Source organism: Ictidomys tridecemlineatus, chromosome 4 (assembly GCF_052094955.1).
Source record: "Ictidomys tridecemlineatus isolate mIctTri1 chromosome 4, mIctTri1.hap1, whole genome shotgun sequence".
Classification (NCBI taxonomy): Eukaryota; Metazoa; Chordata; class Mammalia; order Rodentia; family Sciuridae; genus Ictidomys; species Ictidomys tridecemlineatus.
The window spans coordinates 97,521,017-97,539,431 of record NC_135480.1 but is presented as its reverse complement, the minus strand read 5'-3'; the positions used below and the strand labels follow the sequence as shown (position 1 = coordinate 97,539,431).

The window sequence follows — 18,415 nt, the reverse complement described above, 5'->3', positions numbered from 1 at the left end:
CTGGCTTCCCCCGAGACACAGGGATGTGGAATCTGAACAACTTTTTTTAGGCCAGTAAAGGAAAGTTCTTATTTTGTAGTCAGAGTGAAGAGAACACTGGGCTGAAACTAAGAACCCGTGGGTTCCAATTCTAGTTTAGATTATTTGTTCTTAGGTGACCGTCTTTTTCAAACATAGGCTTTGATCCTGTGGTCTGCATATCAGATTTGATGCCTAGGCCCCCAGGGAAGGAAGACAATGTTCAAACAAGGGCTCTGGGGTGCAGGAGCCTAGGGCACACAATCCAGCTCTGGCCTGGAGTAATGTTTCTGAACTTTCTTGGGTCTCAGTTTTCTCCAGCAAAGACTAAGGAGACAAAATGAAGACTTAATAAAGTCATAACTCAAAAGTATCCAAGAAAGGACAGCTACTGAATCATCTGCACCTAAGGCGAGTTCAACCTACTTGCAGATTTCCTTCACAGCACTGTAGCCTTAAGCAAAGCAGAGACCAAATTTTGTTTGCCATTATGTATTGGGACTGCAGAGCATCCGCACATCACAGGTACTTAAAAACTGAGTGAAGACGTGAATGTAGGAATGATGGGACACACCATCTGCAGAGGTTACCAAATCACTAACCTAGCAGACCTGCTGGAGCACATGGGGTTGGAGGAGAGAGCAGAATTGCTTTGGGGAAGGTCTAAGGTCGAGTTCAACCTAGAAGCCTGGTTCCTGTGGAGGTCTGGGGTGGGGTGGGGAGGCCTGTAGGTACAAATGGCTATCTTTTGTCTGTCTGTCTGTGTCTCTCTCACTCTCTTTTTTAACAGATGAGATGAGATCCTGTTTGAAGAAGGCAGGACAGGAAGTCCCAGGATATCCAGGTTCCTGGTGATAGCACATATGGGACCTCACTAGGAGATTCAGAATTCTTGACTCCTGAGGGCACCAAGGAGGTACCCTAAGTCATGGCAGGGCATGTGCCTAGTGTTCCTGGAGAATGGTGTACTTACTTAATCCTTACCCTGGTTCTGCACCTGTCTGGCATAGGTTTACATAGTAGCAAAGGTAGGAGCTCCTCTGGGCAGCTTGGACACTCTAGACCCCATAAGATTGTTCAAAGTGTGGAATATAATTCTGTTCTTATGTCTTTCTTCTTACTTAGAGCGCTCCAGTGGCTGTGAGCTTGATGGGCCCTTTGGAAATGTTCTCTTGGCCACAGGACACACACAGGGATCCTGGAAGACCTCACCTTCACCTTGGAGGAGCAGCTAGATGCTGTTCCTGTTTCTGTTCCACTATCAGGACATGCCTTTCCTCTCACACACCCATGAGGCAGATAATGGCCCTTCCCCTCTGCTGAAGACCATGATGGTGCAGAAAACACCATTGCCATCTCAGGAGATGGCTTCTTCCATGCAAGGCCTATGCTGAGTGTTTCACATGAACTAGCAACGTGACTCCCTTAACACCCCATCTACAATGCACACCATAATTGTGCTAATGTTATAGGGAGCATCCTGATACCTAGAGCATGTAAGCAATCTGTCTAAGATCATAAAACTTGTAAATGACAGGGCTAGTATCTGAATCACCAGATACCAAGTTCTGAGACACTGTGTACCGATACCCAGAGATCTACACTCTGACTTCAGGCTCCATGGATTCCTTCTTCTTCGCAGACTGGAATACAGGCCTGAGCCACTGTTAGGGCCCCCACTTGTCTAGAAGGCAAAGTCCTCCAGAGATCATCTTGTCCATTCCCCTGCCTCCAGGAACATCCATTCTCCCTAAGTGGTCACTGGCAGGTGCACCTCTTTGCTCCTCATCTCTGTCTCTCTGGCCTGGCCCACATAGGGCAGTCCTGACCCCAGCTCCCCAGGCTCAGGTCCCAGTGGCTGGCTGCTCAGAGTTCCCTGTGAGTGGGCTGAAAGAGCTGAAGGCTCCTACAGGTCGCCCTCACAGCCTACTCATTTGAGATCACTCATCTTCCAGGGCATGCTGAAGATGGTCCCAGCTCCCTACCCTTGAGCTCAGCAAGGATATTTCCTCTGCCCTCTAATTAACATCACCTAATCCTGTCTGTTGCCCCCAGGCCTCTCCAAGTCCCAAGTGGGAATGTACAGTGGCTTGAACAACATTATGATTTGTAAAATCCACTCCTAATTAGTTTGACTTTGAATAAAGAGGGTAATTATTTTTAAATTTATTAACTGCTGCCTGGCCGGAGAAGTTTCCAGATCAAATGACATGGAGAAGCTATTTCTGTTCAGTGATGCAGCAATTTATATTACTGATTGGTCATTAAAACCTCTGGCACAAAACCACTTGTGTTTCCTGAGCCAAGATAGTGTCCATGTGTCAAATTTCAAACCCAGAGTATAAATTAAGCCATTAATGGTATTTATCAGTGTATCTGGACTTAAAAGAACTACTTCCTAATTTAAGGCATTCCCGATATAGATCCCAGGAGGTGCATGGTGGGGCACGTGTGTATGTGCTCCTGCATGCGTGTTTTCTCACTCTTATTTTACTGAACGGTATAAAAAAACTTCTGATGTGTAAATGAAGTACCAGTATCTCGGGAGCTGCCTAGCTGTTAATTCCTCGCTTCTCTGCAACCCAAACATTTTGGAAGCAGCAGTGTTCTGCAATATGTATTTGTCATAATATAAAAGGTGTAAAATGATCTCTGTTTATCTCTGCAAAGTCTTTGCTGTACCAAAACAGAAAACTGAAATGTGACAACAAAGCCTGAGCCCAGCCCAACCATAAGCATGGCCACCCTGAGCACCAGCTTGGGCTCATCAACATTTTGCAGGGAGGCTGTAAGGGGGGGGGGTCACACACACCAGGACAGAAATCCAGGCTAAGTCGGGTCAAAAGTTGCCTTTTGCTTGGCTACACTGGAATTGAAATTAAATTCATCTTTTTGGTTTTAAGAATACCTGCATGACACCATAATCACCTGCCCTATGCAATGTTGAATGTTCCCCATTCATAGGGGCCGCATCACAGAACCAGATTCAGGGAAATTGTATGCTACCCCAGGAGGAGGATGTGGGCATCTGGATGTTGGGAATTCTTAGCTAAAAGGGTCACAGGGATATAAAAGAGCCCTGCCCCCAGGCAAGGTCATGAGCTAAAGGACTCTGAACTGATCTCCCTGACTGCTCAGTCCAGGAACCCACTGCCAACAGAGGGCCACCATGCAGGGAGCTGAGGAATGGTGAGAAGAGCATGGAAGTTAGAGCTGAGTCAAGTTCCAGCTTTCTACTTCCTTATGGATGGCTTCTAGACCTCCATCTCCTCGTCTGTAAAAGGGGAATAATAAAGTGCTTTATAAATTACAGTATCAAAAATATCAGGTGCATTATCATGTTCTACACTCCTTTCTTTCCAGAGCTCTCTCCTTTCTCTCCTGTTGGCTCTCCAGTGACACCTGGCACCCATGCACTTGGCTTGTCCCTCTCTGGTAGCTTGAATGTTATTTTCAGCATCCCCTGTAATCAGGCCTCTCTCCCGTCTCCTGGGTCCCCTGTCCTCAAACAGAGATGGCAAATAGATTTCACATTGTGTTCCCTCATTGATTTATCAGGGGAGCCGAGGATCTGTCTGGGTTCAGCCGGAAGTAGTGCCATGAGTGATAAAGGAACTTTGCGATGTGTCAGGAAGCCATGAGTGTCACGAAGGCCACCTTGCTGCCAACCCTACACAGAGGGTGAGATTGCTGTTGTATAAACTCCCGGCACCACGCACAATGCCTGAGCCAAGGCGCCTTGCTGTGGAGGAGCTTTCCCACAGCCCAGCCCAGGCTGGTGGGGAGCCTGACTCCAATCCACCACCTTGGTCTCCTCTCACCTCTCACGAACATTCATCCTTGCAAGAGCTCAGTTTACTCAACCTATTGAGTAAACCATACATGGCAGGCTGAATATCAACCACATTTTACCCAACATAAGCAGTAACTCTAGACAGCTCACTTCTCTCTGATGGCATCTCCTTCCTCCAACAGGCAGGCTCCATTCACAAGGTCTCTGGAAAAGCATAGTTCACAGACCACCATGCTCATATACCCCACTTTCTTCAAGAACAAGGACTGTGGCTCTGTGGTCACCAGTGTTCCCAGTGTGCACCAGGCACACGGGAGGTATTCCATGTATGCCTGGGGTCAGCCTGGGAGTAGCCTGCCGGGGTTCTCACCCTTTAGACTCAACCTGCCCCTGGCTGGAGGCACCTCTCCCTCCCCGGCTGCTGCAAACATAAGCTGGATGGACAGAATTCAGGTGTGCTGCAAAGCTGGTTCCAAAGACTCCTCAGCAGCCCCAGGTTAGTATTCTCAGCGTAGGGTTCTTGATTCAGTGAAGTCTATCAACAAGAGAACGGCTGGGACCCTGGGAGACCTTGTCCTCCCCTGACTTTCAAGACAACCAATTCTGGATCTAGAGATAGGGAGACAGGAGCTAGAACAGCAGCTCCTGTGTGACCTCCCCTCCCATCACCTCAGGGCAGCCCCAGGCCAGAGCCCTCATACCAGAGTCAGGAGGTGCATTCTCCACGGGTAGGAGACGTTTGTGAGGGAGAAGGACTAGAACTTAGAAATGTGGATGGCCATGATTATTCCAGCAGCGGACTTGTCTTCCTTCTTCCGCTCCAGGCCCTATGGTGGCCTGTCTCCAAGATGGCTGCCATCGACTCCTCTTCCCCGATAGGTTCACAGACCCACTGTGAAGGAGAGCGTAGGCTTCCACCACCTGAAATCTAGGGCTGACTTGTGACAACCTTGATCAGCAAGACACAGCAGAAGTGAAGCTGTATTTCTATAGTCGCTTTCCCAGCTTTTAAGAAGGCGGTGAGCAGTGTCCACCCCCGGACTCCTGGAGCCCTGAGCTGCCATGTAACAGGCCCCAACGACTCGGCTGTAGAGAGGCCACGTGCAGGGGCTCTGAGTCATATTTGAATAAGGCCACCGTGGACATCAGAGCCCAGAGGAGTTTTCAGATGATCCAGCCCCAGGCAGCCATGAGAGGACCCAAGTGAAAACCACCCAGCTGAGCCCAGTCAACTCACAGAATGGAATGATCAGAGATAACACTTCATTCTTTTAAGCTGCTGTGGAAAAGGTTGGTGACACAGCAACTGATGGCTGCAACTCTTAGCACAGGGGCCAAACTTCTCTTTTAAACACATAAATCAAGTTATGTCATTCTCCCACAGAAAGTTCTCCCATGGGGATGGGAGTGTAGCTCAGTGATAGAGCACACTTTGCATGAACAAGGCCCTGGGCTTAATCCCCAGCACCAAAAAAAAAAAAAAAAAAATTAAAAAACAATCCAAGGAACTATTTTTCTTCTTCTCTCTAAATGTTCATGTGCATGCGTGTATATGTGTGTTTATATATATATATATATATATATATATATATAAACAAGTATTTATGTGTATTCTATTTCAGTAAATTCACGTGTGTTTGTGTGTCTTGATATATGTTGTTTGTGGCAGCCTGTGTGACCCAGTTACTTTTACTAGCATGGGACAAAATTCACTGATATGTACATATACATAGACACACACTCATGTATCTCTATTGAGTTATGATACATGTATCATAAATACAAGTTATGCTTTTAAAATGCACAATTCAATGAATTTTAATATATTTAGAGTTGTGCAACCATCACCATAATCAATTTTAGAACATTTTTATCACCCCCAAAAGAAATCCTGTGTTCACTAGGAGTCATCTCCCCACATACTTTCCAACACCCTCAGCTTCTGGTTACTAGTTAATTTTGGGTCTGAATGGATTTGCCTATTCTGGACATTTCATTAAATGGGAGCCATATAACATATAGCCGTTTGTGTTTAGTTTCTTTCACAGAGCATATTTTTGAGGTTCATCCATGTCATATGTAGCATGTATCAGTGCTTCATTTCTTTTCATAGCCAAATTATATTCTATTGCATGAATATAGATCACATGTTATTAGTTCTTTCATCAGTGGATGGGCACAGGGTTATTTATATTTTTTGACCATCATGAATAATACTGCTTTGAACATTTGTGTACATGTTTTTGTGAGGATGCGTGTTTTCATTTCTCTTGGTCGACGGGCAGGAGTGGAACTATTGGGTCATATGGCACCTCTATATTTAACTTTCTGAGGAGGTTCCAGAGGGCTCTCCAAAGTGGCTGCACCATTTTACATTCTCACTAACAATGTAGAGGGTTCTGATTTTTCCACATCCTCAATAATGCTTGCAACTATCTATATCTTTTATATGGCCACATCCTAGTGGGTGTAAAGTGGTGTCTCTCTGTGGTTTTGATCTGCACCTGCCTGATGGTTAATGGTGTGTAGCATCTTTTCATGTGCTCACTGGCCATTTGTCTGTCTTTGAAGGCTTGTCGACTCCTTTGCCCATTCTTTAATTCAGTTATTCATATTTTTATTTCAGCATCATAGTGTTCTTTATATTCTCTAGTTGTGAGTACCTTATCAGGTATATGATTTGCAAATATGTTCTCCCCCTCCAAAAGACTCTAAGCTCATGCAGAAGAAAACCCAGATTCCTTACTGGAGTTGAGCGACCTGCTTGATTTCTACACTCATCTGCCACCTCGCTCCTTGCTGTCTGTCACACTGCTCTTTGTGCTATTGTTCCTTGAGTTTGTCAGGTACGACCCAGCCTCAGGGCTGTGGAAGGGCTTATTCCCTCTGTTTAGAATCTCTCTCCAGAAACCTTTGAGTGGCTCACTCTCTCACTTTCTGATTTTGTTAAGATGTCACTTCAAAGAGCCCTTCTTGCACCAATCTGCAGTCCCACCAGCAATGTGAGAAGTGTGCCCTTTTCCCCCACATCCTCACCAACACTTATTATTGCTTGTATTCTTGATAACTGCCATTCTGACTGGAGTTGAGATAGTAGTTTTGATTTGCATATCTCTAATTGCTAGAGATGTTGAACATTTTTTCATATATTTGTTGATCAATTGCATATCTTCTTCTGAGAAGTGTCTGTTCAGCTCCTTGGCCTATTTAAAATGCATTCTGCTGTCATGTATAACAAATTAGGACAAATAAATTAATGAATAATTTTTTTAAAAAGATCCCTTCTTCATGACCATTTTATTCCAAAATATTTATTTTCTCCTCCTTATTCTTCTTTGTTTTTTGTTAACACCATTTATTATAACTTGACCTGAAAGCCCAATACTGTCTCTCAGTTAGAATCCCAGCTGATGAAGAGCAGAACTGTTGAGTGTCTTCTATGTCCACACAGTGCCAAGCTCACTGTAGGAACTCAATAAATACATCTACTACTGTTCACTGAATGCTCACTCTGAGCTAAGTCCTTACACCCTGCAAAGGACTTCAAATTAAAATATCTCATTGAATCCCTCTGCTCAGAGACAGATACTATTACCACTCCACTTTTCTAACAGAAGACGAAACCCAAATTAACAGGGTTTGAGTAATTTATTCATGGTTCCACAAATAGGAGGTCACAGAGTCACAATTAAACCCAGGTCGTCTGAATTCTGAACTCCAAGGCTCTACAACAGCTGTCCCCATTCTGAACTCTGGAAAGTCCCTTTCCCTCCTCTGAGCCCCAGTTTTCTCTTCTCTGACATGGGAATCGTGTCCTACCTCACAGGGTTACTGAAAAATTGGCCAGGTGGGATCAAGTAAAGCACTGAGAAGAGGGCCTGGCACATATGAGTACTCAATAAATGTGAGCTCTTGCAAGGATGGTGACAATGACACTGATCACAAGGATGAGATGACACTGATGCTGTGAAATTGATGCTTTGGAATCAAATAAAGCTATATTAGCTAATATTGTTCAAATACATCCTTGCGTGTAGACTGATGTCTTTTAGACGATGGCTCAACCCTCACAAAGGGGGGATCAAGAGCCACACGACTGTGGCCACAGGACGGTTTCAGTGTTTCACCAGAGGGAGTGCACGAGGTTTCCTACCACTGCTCAGGGAAGGGGAGGTTCGGATCACATCACAGACTCTCAAAGGCCTTGGCAAGAGCATCCAAGAGGCCTCGATGGTGACAGCACGAGTGACCTATGACTGCAGAGATCCTGGCCTAAGCCATGGCAGCTGCTGTCATGGGACACAGCCACACCTGTGAACTCCTGTCCAGCCAGCCCACAGGCAAGAGTGGCTGCATGTGGCAGAGGTCCGTCCTCACTCACAGCACCCCTGCAGGTGACTAGATAGCATGTGTGCTAAGGACAAGAGGCACCAAGGTACTTCACAGCCACGCCCTGCACGCCGGCAGACCTGGAGAATGGGAACCAAAGGCAACTCACCAGTGTGGGTCTGCCGGTGTGTCTCCAGGGCATCCTCCTTCGAGAACTGTGCTCCGCACTGATCACAGACGAAGGCTTTGGCACCCGCTGAAAGAAAGAAGAGGCAGTTACCACTAGAAGGACAATCCATGAGATGAGAAAGTCTTGGGTCAAAACTGTGCAGATGGACATTAGGGGAGGGGGGGCTGGACACCTGTGAAGACCCTGAGCCAGGGATAATCCATGGCCCCCTCAGCCAGATCCACCTCCAATAGGTACACCCCCACCCCCCATAAATTCCAGATGCCCTCACCTAGGGCTCTCTGAGAGAGAAGAAGAAACAAAAGCAGCATAACTAAGATAAATGGAGATGGAGTCCAGGCGAGATGCCCCATGGAGAAGGAGCACTTTGAATGGCCAGTTCTGAGGGGTGGACAGCGACAAATGACACCCGGGGCCGGGGGGTGGGGGGATGTGCCCTGCGGCCCTGTGATGCATGGGAAAGCAGACATTGTTGATGCACCCACACTTGGATGTCCACAGGGACCTAGGACTCAGTATACCCAAAATGAACTCACTGTCTACTTCCAGCCACAACCTGCATCTGACCGCTAAACACCCTCCCTGGGAATGGCTCACCAGTGCTTGGAGGACAGTCTAAATTCTCCCCAGGACTCACAAGGTCCTTCTTGGTGCTGGTCTTTCTGGCTTCATCCCCCTCCTCGCTCTTGCTCCCTGGCGGGGCTGCCTTCTTCCTTCCTCAGTGCTGTGCATTCTTCACGCATCCTCTGCCACAGACATCCTTCCCCCGTCCCCTGTCCTCTGTGGTACAGCTGCAGCTCCTACTCATCCTTAGGTCTCAGCTCTGACACCTGTGCCCTCGTGTCTGGGTAAGATGACCCTTCTTTTCTGCTCCTCTAGCACTTTCTATGTTCCAGGTTGTGGCCCTTGCCATGCTCTGTTCTAAATGCCCATGGACCCGTCTCTTTCTCCTGCCACACTGTGGGCTCCCTGATGGAGAGACCATGTCATCTTGTGCATGGCTGCACCTGCCTGGCACAGTGGTGACCTGTGACTGCACATATTTGTGGAATAAACAACAGCAACTCAGTGCAACCCAATTTAATACATTTCCTTAGAACTCTGTTATTTACCAAGCTCAAAGTGACAAGGTCACCAGGTCAGGATGAAGCGGTACCTCTACCACCAGCGAATAGCCTTCGAGGCTCTCTTGCCATGGGCTGAGGGTTGGCACTTTTCCTGCAAAAGGTCCTGAAGACATCTCTCTCCCATGCTTGTGGATAATCACAGTCTGCACAGGACCCTGCCGTGTCATGCCTGGAACACTGCAGAGGTCAAGGTTGGTCTCTACACTGCCAACCGCCCTCTGACTCACCCAACAGAGGAAGGTTCCTTGAAGGCCACTTGATTCCGCACACTTCCCTAGTCATAAGGATACAGTGGCTCACAATTTGTACTGATTATAAATTCCTCTACTTGGCTTCCCTAACCTGAGCCAGTGAGCCATCTACCTCTGCAGGTAGCTTGTCCCCATGGTCCTCTCTGGCGCTGCTCAACTCTCCCTGAGTCTCTGAGCTTGAACAATTCCCAATCTCATCCCGCTGTTTCAGCCCCATTCCATTTCAAAGCCAGAGTATGCATGCACCAGGCATTGCAGCCGATCTCCATTCTGACCTGTCCACTTTGTTCCTTTTAACATGTCTGAGCACTTCTTGAAGTGTGCCTGTGGGTTTATTTAGGCATAAAAGTCTCGTTGGAGCCAGAACTACTTTTTACACAGAGCTAGAGCCCCTAGTGCTATTTTCTCACGCCTTCCAATTTCCCAAGGCTTTAATACATAGCAGGTATGTATGTACGCTGAGTGCTTAGTGTACATCATTTCATGTAATCCTAACAAGAACCAAAGTACCTATTATTATAACCCCCACTTAGCATATGAGTCAACAAGCTCAGAGAGGGTAAGTACTTTGCCCAGTGTCACACAGTGGTAATAGAAGAGGTGAATTCAAATCCAGGCAGCCTGACTTCAGAGCCTTTGCTCTTAATCCCTGAATCTTTAGCCTCCTTAGATAGAATTCCATCTGAAAAGATGCTTTAAGGATAAGAAGGTGAAGTCTGGGCTCCCTTCCCTCAACTTGAAAAAAAAAAAATGGAAAACAAGTCTGTCCATTTTATCCACCAGGGCTTTGTATAATGTTTCCTAAAAGTTTAACAACTTTTTCCTTGGAGTATTAGCATATACTTAAGAAATTTAAACTCAAAATAGAAAGGCTTAAATTAAACACCCAGTAAAACCAGTAGCAAGTATGAGGATGAGGACGCTGACCTTGTCTATATTCCAAATGATGAGCTGGTGAGACTCTAGTAGGTGCTCAATAAATAGGAGTGACGGACTAAATAAATGAATGATAAAGCACCCCAGGGGAGAAATGAAATTGCTTTTCGTGGAGAGTTAAAAATAAATATCATCATTTGTCTTAGGTGGCTGGGGTTGAGTTTCACCTGGAGGCAGGGAGAATTCCACAATGACCTCTGGGTGTCCCTTCGAGCTGCAGGATATCCTTAGGCCAAGCACCTGGTACATGGCTTAGAGAGCTTTGAAAAAGCAGCCAAGAAAATACCTTCCGGCAAGGCCAGCAAAGCCCTGTCTGTGTGTTCACAGAGGCAGCAGCCGGCACGGCTTTCATCCATGTACGCAGGAAATATAGAAAAGTGCCTCAAAGAGCAGCGCAGGCCAGGATGGGGAATCTGGGCTGGATGAAGCCACAGCGCGCTCACAGTGAGCAACTCCCCCTAGTCCTAAATCATTAGCCGTCAATGATTTTCTGTGGATCTGTAAGGGATCTGATTTTAATTGCATTTCTTTCTTTGGTTCTATCTGTTCTCACGGCTCCCTCCACAAGACTGGTGGGGAGGGCGCCTCCTGGGCTTGGCCGTCGTTGGCCGTCTGTGCTGGAGCCCTGTGATCGAGTGAGGAGCCTGACCGTGCGCAGGCTTCAAGGGATGTGGTGTGCAGCCGTTCTTAGAAACGGCCATCCGTGTGGGTTGTAGTAGCGTCTCACTTTAATGGCTGAGAAGTAGAGACAAAGGGAGGGGGGAGCAGGTGTGGGGGGAGCAGGTAGGAAATGAAGGGCGGATGTGTACCACCAGACAAGTTCAGATGAAGATAAAGACAGATGAGCACGCTGATCTAGTGAAGGCTGCTGGCTGACCGCATCTGGTTGCCTGCAATGTCCTCTCACCCCACCCCACCCCACCCCACCCCATGTGCTGAAGTCGTGGAACGGAGCTCAGTGTGTGAAAGTCCCTGTCCTCGGGGACCCTGGGTCAGGCTCTCCGTTACATAGACACCACAGACATCAGCTCCCACTGCGAGCCTCATTTATGAAGCCCCAAAACTCTTGCTACCCCTGCCCAGAGACACTCTGACCCCCCCAAGTCTCCAGGGTAAGCCAAAGAGCAAAGAAGTGGGCTGAGTATGCCAGACAAAATCCCGAAATCCACTCTCCCGGGGAGGCTTGTGCCTTTAAATTGTCTCTGTAATGGCTGGCTCAGAGGCAGAAATATTTGGCAGCCCTGAAATTAAAAGTGATAAATTTCCTCGCCAAGCTTTGATCGATAATAGAGGCCTCATCTGTTAATCAATAAGACAGTCTCTGCCTGTTTACTGTGCATATGTTGTTCGCTGCTGCCTTCAGTATGATGTCAGGTTTGCATTCAAAGCAACTCAAGTGTGTATAAACCACATGGCTATTCCCAAAATGCATTACGGTGACATCATTCTGCCCCTAATACATTTATAAAGCATCAATGGAGGGGCGTGGGGGAGGGGGGGTGGTCATGCCAGTTGAACGCTGAGGGTGCATATGGACCTAGCAGCAGCATTCACCCCCACGAAATTTCCTGGGGTTCAACCCAGAGCAGGGGGAACCCGAGGGACAGGATCACCACATCCTTCCTACACACAGAGGATGCCCATGAAGTACCTGCCAGGAGGTGGCTTAGCGTAAAGAAACAAAAGAGATGGAATCTCTGCCCTCATGGAGCTTATGTTCAAGAGGGAAAGGCAGATTTTTTTTTTTAAAGCAGGTCTATGTAAAATAGGCCAGGTGGTGAGAAATGATAAAAAGAGACATAAATTAAGCAGAAAGGGATGGAGTGCCAGGGCTGTCATTTTGTGCAGGGAGGCCAGGGAAGGTGTCATGGTGACTGGCATCTGAATGGAGAACCAGAGGAGGCTGTGGGATGTCCATGAAGGGCAGGGAACAGCAGGGCGGCTGGACGGATGGCGTGGAGTCGGTTAGGGAGAGTGGAGACCCAGCAAGAAATGTATGGACTGCAGGGAGAGATGTGAAACAGCAGAAGGCAACAGCAGGAAGTCAGGGAGAGCTGGTCCCACGCTATCTTTCCTATCAACCACAGACCTGTGAACCAGGAAGAGAACTGCTTGACCTAGAGTCAGCAGAAAGGGGTGCCAGGCCTGAGTCGGCCACTCACTGCTGCAGACATCACACAAGCCATGGTGCCTCAGTGAACCTGCCTCCCAATCTGTAGAATGGGGATGATCCAACCTGCACTGAAGCTGCTGTGAGGCTGGTTGGTGGGAGATAATGAGCGGTAATAAACACATAACTCATTCTCAGCCACAGAATAGGCTCCGATGCAAGAGATCATTAAGACTATTTATAACTCAGGAGGTGGTGGAGTGTGGCTGAGAGCTCAGGATGCAGGTCAAGAGAGCAAAGAGTCCAAATGCCAACACAGCCAGCCACCAACTGTGACCTCGAACAATTTGCGAAACCTCGGTGCACATGTCACCTCATCTGTAAAATGGGAACAACAAAAGCAGGTCCCTCTAAGGACTGTGACCAGTGGTTTAAGCACTCAGCCTAGGTCCAGTGGCAAGATACACAGAACCTATAGAAAGTAGCTACCATCATCACTGGTCATTATTCCTTTAAAGAAGAACTCCCATTGCACAATTAGAGTATGATTGGTTTTACTGAAATTCGATGCACAGTTATTTGGAGGCCATTTATCTTGTACAAAGGGAGTCTAACATTTGTAAAGACGCATGCCACCATGTGCACACACCCGAACTATCCCTTGTCCCTCTGATTTAAAGGTGAATGATTGTTCTGTCAGGGGGAGCAAAAAAATCTGTCCTAGGACCAATACATCAGCATCAGCAGCTATTTCACTAACCCAGCTCAGAAATTCTGCCAGACAAGCCCCTAGAATCGTACTCACCAGCCCTGTGCTTCCGGGTTCTTTTCTGTCTTCCCGAAGACTGTAAGCTGTGTGCAAGCAGCTCCCATATATCCTGGGCTCCGCTGACCCCCCAGGGCCCTGTGCCTGGCATGCACAGGGGTGCACTGAATTATTGTTGAAGAAACCCTCAGGCAGGTTCCTGGGTGCAGAACTGGCCTGAGAAGAGGGCAGTGGCCATTCAGGGCACTGCCACGCTGTCCCCTAGGGGGTGGCAGAGTCCTTATTCTGCATACTCTGGCTTCTCTGCTGCCCCTTTGAAAACTCAAGGGCATGGTCACTGGCTAGAGCTCAGGAAGTTCAAGGGAGAAAAGGAGGAAAGGTTAGAAAGTGGGGGTGTCTGCTTCCCCTGGAGCAAGACCTCAACCCAGCCACCCAACGTCTCCCCTAGCAAGAAACAGACAAGTCCTCGCTCCAGGACACTCAGTGAGCCTCGTGTCCTTTGGCAGACCTGGGGAGGCCAGGCTGGATCCTCTGTTGACTGGCAGTGATCTACAGGGAGAGGTCCCCTTCCCCAGCCTCTTCTTAAGTTCATCTGGGAGTTAGTGAACCCAGTTGTTAAAGAAACAGACAGACAGCCTTGCCCCTGCCAGACCCCCAGGGACCCTGCAGATTTTGGGCTCAGGGATGCTGTAACAGCACTCTTGAGGGGAACAGGAATGTCTGACCATTCCAAATTTACCAGACCTCTACTTTCTCTGATTTGCTGGCACCTTCAAAAGATGGGACTGGCGGACACAGAAGGGTTCAAGGGCTCAAAGCAGGTAAAGGTGGGTAGATACACAGAAGCAATAAACAAGAGACAAGATGAGACTCCACAGTCCCACTAAGGCTGGAGCTGGTCTGAGGCCTCCAGGTCTGTGGGGGCTCTGCAACTCCCTGACTCCCAGGAATCAGAGGGACGGGCCAGGAAGACATTTGCAAAAGCATAAAGCTTTATCTAAATGCCAGGATGCCAGTGACAACAGAGATGAAAGCCCATAAAAGCTACCACCAGCTCCCCACAGCTGTGCCCCTTCCTTGGCCCTCTCCCTTGGCAAAGTACAGAGTCTTCCCCTCCTGCCTGTATTCCTAAACAGAAATGGGCTGGGGGGTCCCAAACATGTAGACAGCACTGGATATAATTAGATGTGGGGCAGTGTACCTCTGAAGGATGCAAGGCAGGAGCCAATGTAAGAAGGAAAAAAATTAAAAAATCCCTCCCTCTCCTAACCTCCCCCGCCCCTAGGCTAATAATAATTTTTTTTTAAAAAAAGGAATCACTGAAAAAAAAAACACCTAGTGTTTGCCAGCATCGAATGTTGAGTGGTGTGTCCTTTTTTTTTTTTAATTCCTTGAGATTTTAAAATAAACATCTTGAATGTTCTGATGAGATATGCATGCCTGCTTACATAAGGAAGTACAGAGTGTACCAAAACAGCAGACCCAAAAAAAGCATGAGCTGTCAGAACAATGAGTACAGACGCGGGGCATTTTACAACAGGCCACGGTGTACAGTTTTATTTACAGTACCTCTTATCAGACGGAGAACAGCACACGGGCTGCCAATTCCAAAGGCCAGCACTGTGTGTTCCATCCCTCAAGGAGATGTGTACTCCCAGAGAGGAGCTGCAGGCATGCTTGCGTTCTCCCTCTCTCTCTCTCTCTCTCTCTCTCTCTCTCTCTCTCTCTCTCTCTCTCTCTCTCTCTCTCTCTCTCTCTCTCTCTCCCCCCCCCCCTCACTGGCTCTCCCTCTCACTCTGTTTCTCCCTTATCAACAAAAAGAAAAACCACGACAGAACCAGAGGTTCTGAAAGGGACACCGATTCAGGAAAGAGGGAAAGGGGATACAGGTGGGCGGATGCCAGCTGAATGGGAAACCAGCAGTCCTGTGGGCCAGCCCAGGGAGTGTCCAAGGGGAGCTCTCATGGACATTACCATGGGTCCACTGGCCTTTCTGCAGGACTGGAGATGAATGAACCACTAAGACAGGGCCCCAAATCAAAGACAGGGTGGAGAAAGCCACCCGGAAAGCCTGGCAGGCTGACCCGCAGAGATAGGGGGTCAGCTGGGGTGGAGGGTAGGTGGCTCCCTTCCAGATGTCTGGAAGTCAACTTCCTATCGATGACCTGTTAGATGCCTGATCCCTCCCATGTGACTCCACATCCACTCTGCAGAAGAGGAGACTTGGGCTGGGTCAAGGAGAAGGCTGAGCGTCTATGTCTGAGAGAACATTTCTCCTCCCACTCAATAAATGTCATATTATAGGAGCAGTAGTACTACCGTGGTGCCTGGTGCTCTTGGCTTCATAGGTGTCCTGTAAGTCCCCCTTTCAGGTCTCACAGGGTCTACCTTGTCCCTTGTCCCTCCAATGCTAATTCTCCACCAGAGAGGTTTGGAAAGCTCCTTGTTTATGGCTCCTAGCATCTGCAGGTAATCCCATAGGTTTTGAAATGCAGCCCGCAGCCAGTGCAAACACAAACACACACACCCAGTGTAAGGCTGCACAAGTCAAGTCCTTAACAACGTGCTCTCTGGGATCAGACAAAGCTGGGTTCCAGTTCTGATTCCACCATTTCTAGCTAACACCCTGGACAACGGATCTTCTTTTCTGGACCTGTTCCTTCACCTGTAAAGTTGGGTTCAGGGTGTTTGCATCTCACACAATTGGGTTGAGTGATGATTAATTTAAACCCTCTCTCCCTCTCCCTGCCCGCCTCTTGTCATTAACATCTTACCTGGCACGTAGTAACTGCTCAGTATATGCTCATTGTCATGGACATCAACATTGTCCTTATTGCCATGATTTTATTACCCAATGTCAATATATGAGACACACATGAATATTGTATGAATGTACAACACTTGAGATAGTCTCACCATCCCAGTCAAAGCTCCAAGACCAAAAAAAAAAAAGGAGCCTAGATACCCACTCTGACAAGTCTTCATTGGGCAGATTTCCTCTGGGTTGTGAGACCTATGGAAAGGCGATGCCTTTCAAGACTATGCCCAAGAAGCCCCAATACAACCAAAAGCTACAAGGAAAGACAGGATCAGCTTCCTCCTCCCTGGGTGTTAAGGAGAAGGCATCTCTGCTCTGATCTTCACTCATGGCCAAAGTTTTCTTTTTTTTTTTTTTTTTTAGTGGTACTGGACATTGAATCTAGAGGTTCTCTACCACTGAACTACATCCCCAGCTCTTTTGATTTTTTTAATTTGGAGACAAGTTCTGGCTCAGCTGTTGAGAGTCTCACTAAGTTGCCCAGGCTGGCCTCCAACTTGCCATCTTTCTGCCTCAGCCTCCAGAGTGGCTGGGATAAAAGGCCTGTTGAGCCTTTGTCACTCATGGCCAATGTTTATTTTTTAATTTTTATTCGTTCTTTTTAGATATACGTGACAGTAAAATGTATTTTGACAGATCATACATACATGGGGTATAACTTCCCACTTTTGTGGCTGTACATGAAGTCGGTTGCACTGGTCGTGCGTTCACATATGAGCACAGGAAAGTTCCGTCTGTCACGGCCAATCTTTAACAGCCATCATTATCTTTCTTTTGCTACCCAAAAGGTAAGGAGTGAAATCCCATTTAAGGTGAATTATTTTATTTTACTTTTTTAAGGTGAATTATTTTCCAAGTATAATGGTAAATTTACTGTAGTTAAAAACAAACCAACCAACCAGTTCCCAAATCTTCCTGAAGTTTAGTACTGACCTGATCTGCAGACTCACCTGGCCATGGCTTCCAACCCCTTTCTTCTCCTGGCAACTTCATGACCGAGAAGTCATGGTACCATAGCAAATCACAATTTTTGCAAGGGCCCAGACATCTGTCCTACCAAAGGGACGTCAGCCCTTGCCATTAAGGGGCCAGACTTACTTCCAGACAAGCCACGCCAACTGGGAGATCTCCCCACACTAAACATCAGGCCTCCTGAACTCACGTCCTACAGTGGCTAGTGGTCAGACACGGCTTTGGGGTGGTTTTTCTTATTGGCAATATGGTCTCAGCATCAATTCTATAGCTTCACATGCCTCTTTAAAAGGGGGTTATTAATCCTTATATGACGGTTTCCGCAAGAACCATCATGAACTACCTGGCACACAGTAGGTGCTCAGTCACTGTGGTGATTACAAATGAAGTTCACTTCCTCAAGATGATAAGCTCCAGGAGGTCAGCCTCTGGCCAAAGCCTCCAGAAAACTCTAGCCCATGATATTTTTAGCCCCAGCGCTCCTGGGGGAAGGCCCACCTGCAAGGAGCAAATGACCTGAGTGGGTAAGACACCACTTCTGAGTCTCTCATACGCAAAACCCACTGCTTGGGAGGGAAGAGGAGGCCACTCTGAGATGAGCCAGTGTGAGTCACTGCTCAAGGACAATCCTGCTGGCCCTGAGCACCTAAGATATACCAAAACACCACAAAGAGAAATGGATTCAGGGTTCAACTGTCACTGCCTGAGCTGTGTGACCTTGGATGAGCCTCTTTATCTCTTCATCTGTAAATGGCCAGTTTTAAACCGGGGACGTTGCTAAGGGAGAAAAGATGAATGGGTGTTGTATGAGAAGAAGCCAGAGTTCATGGCAAAGAAAGCTCAATGTGTCCAGAAAAGGGAGCTCAAAGGCTATAACCCTTGGAGATGGCAAGGTACTGGCTGGATCAAGCCAAGGCTGGGTGCCCCAGTTCAGCCCGGTTGAGCCTTCTCCAGGGAATACTTTATCAGGCGAGCAAAACGGAACAGAGAGTCCAGCCGCTGGGATAATCATTAGCCAGAGTCAGACTGAGCCAATGAGGCTACACCGAGGCTGACCCCTGAGTGCCAGGGACACCTAGGTTTCTGGTGGTCTCCCTTTTGTTTA

The 18,415-nt window shown here is 47.6% G+C and overlaps 1 protein-coding gene across 3 annotated transcripts in view; it reads right to left on the bottom strand.

Moving 5' to 3' along the window:
- Window positions 1-18,415, bottom strand: part of Zbtb16 (zinc finger and BTB domain containing 16) — a 180,504-nt gene that overhangs the window by 54,175 nt on the left and 107,914 nt on the right. For all 3 annotated transcript variants that reach the window (XM_005334202.4, XM_013362359.4, XM_040285243.2), the window contains exon 4: window positions 8,310-8,396. In XM_005334202.4, the coding sequence (XP_005334259.1) occupies window positions 8,310-8,396 (87 nt within the window). The remainder of the gene's footprint in view (window positions 1-8,309; window positions 8,397-18,415) is intronic.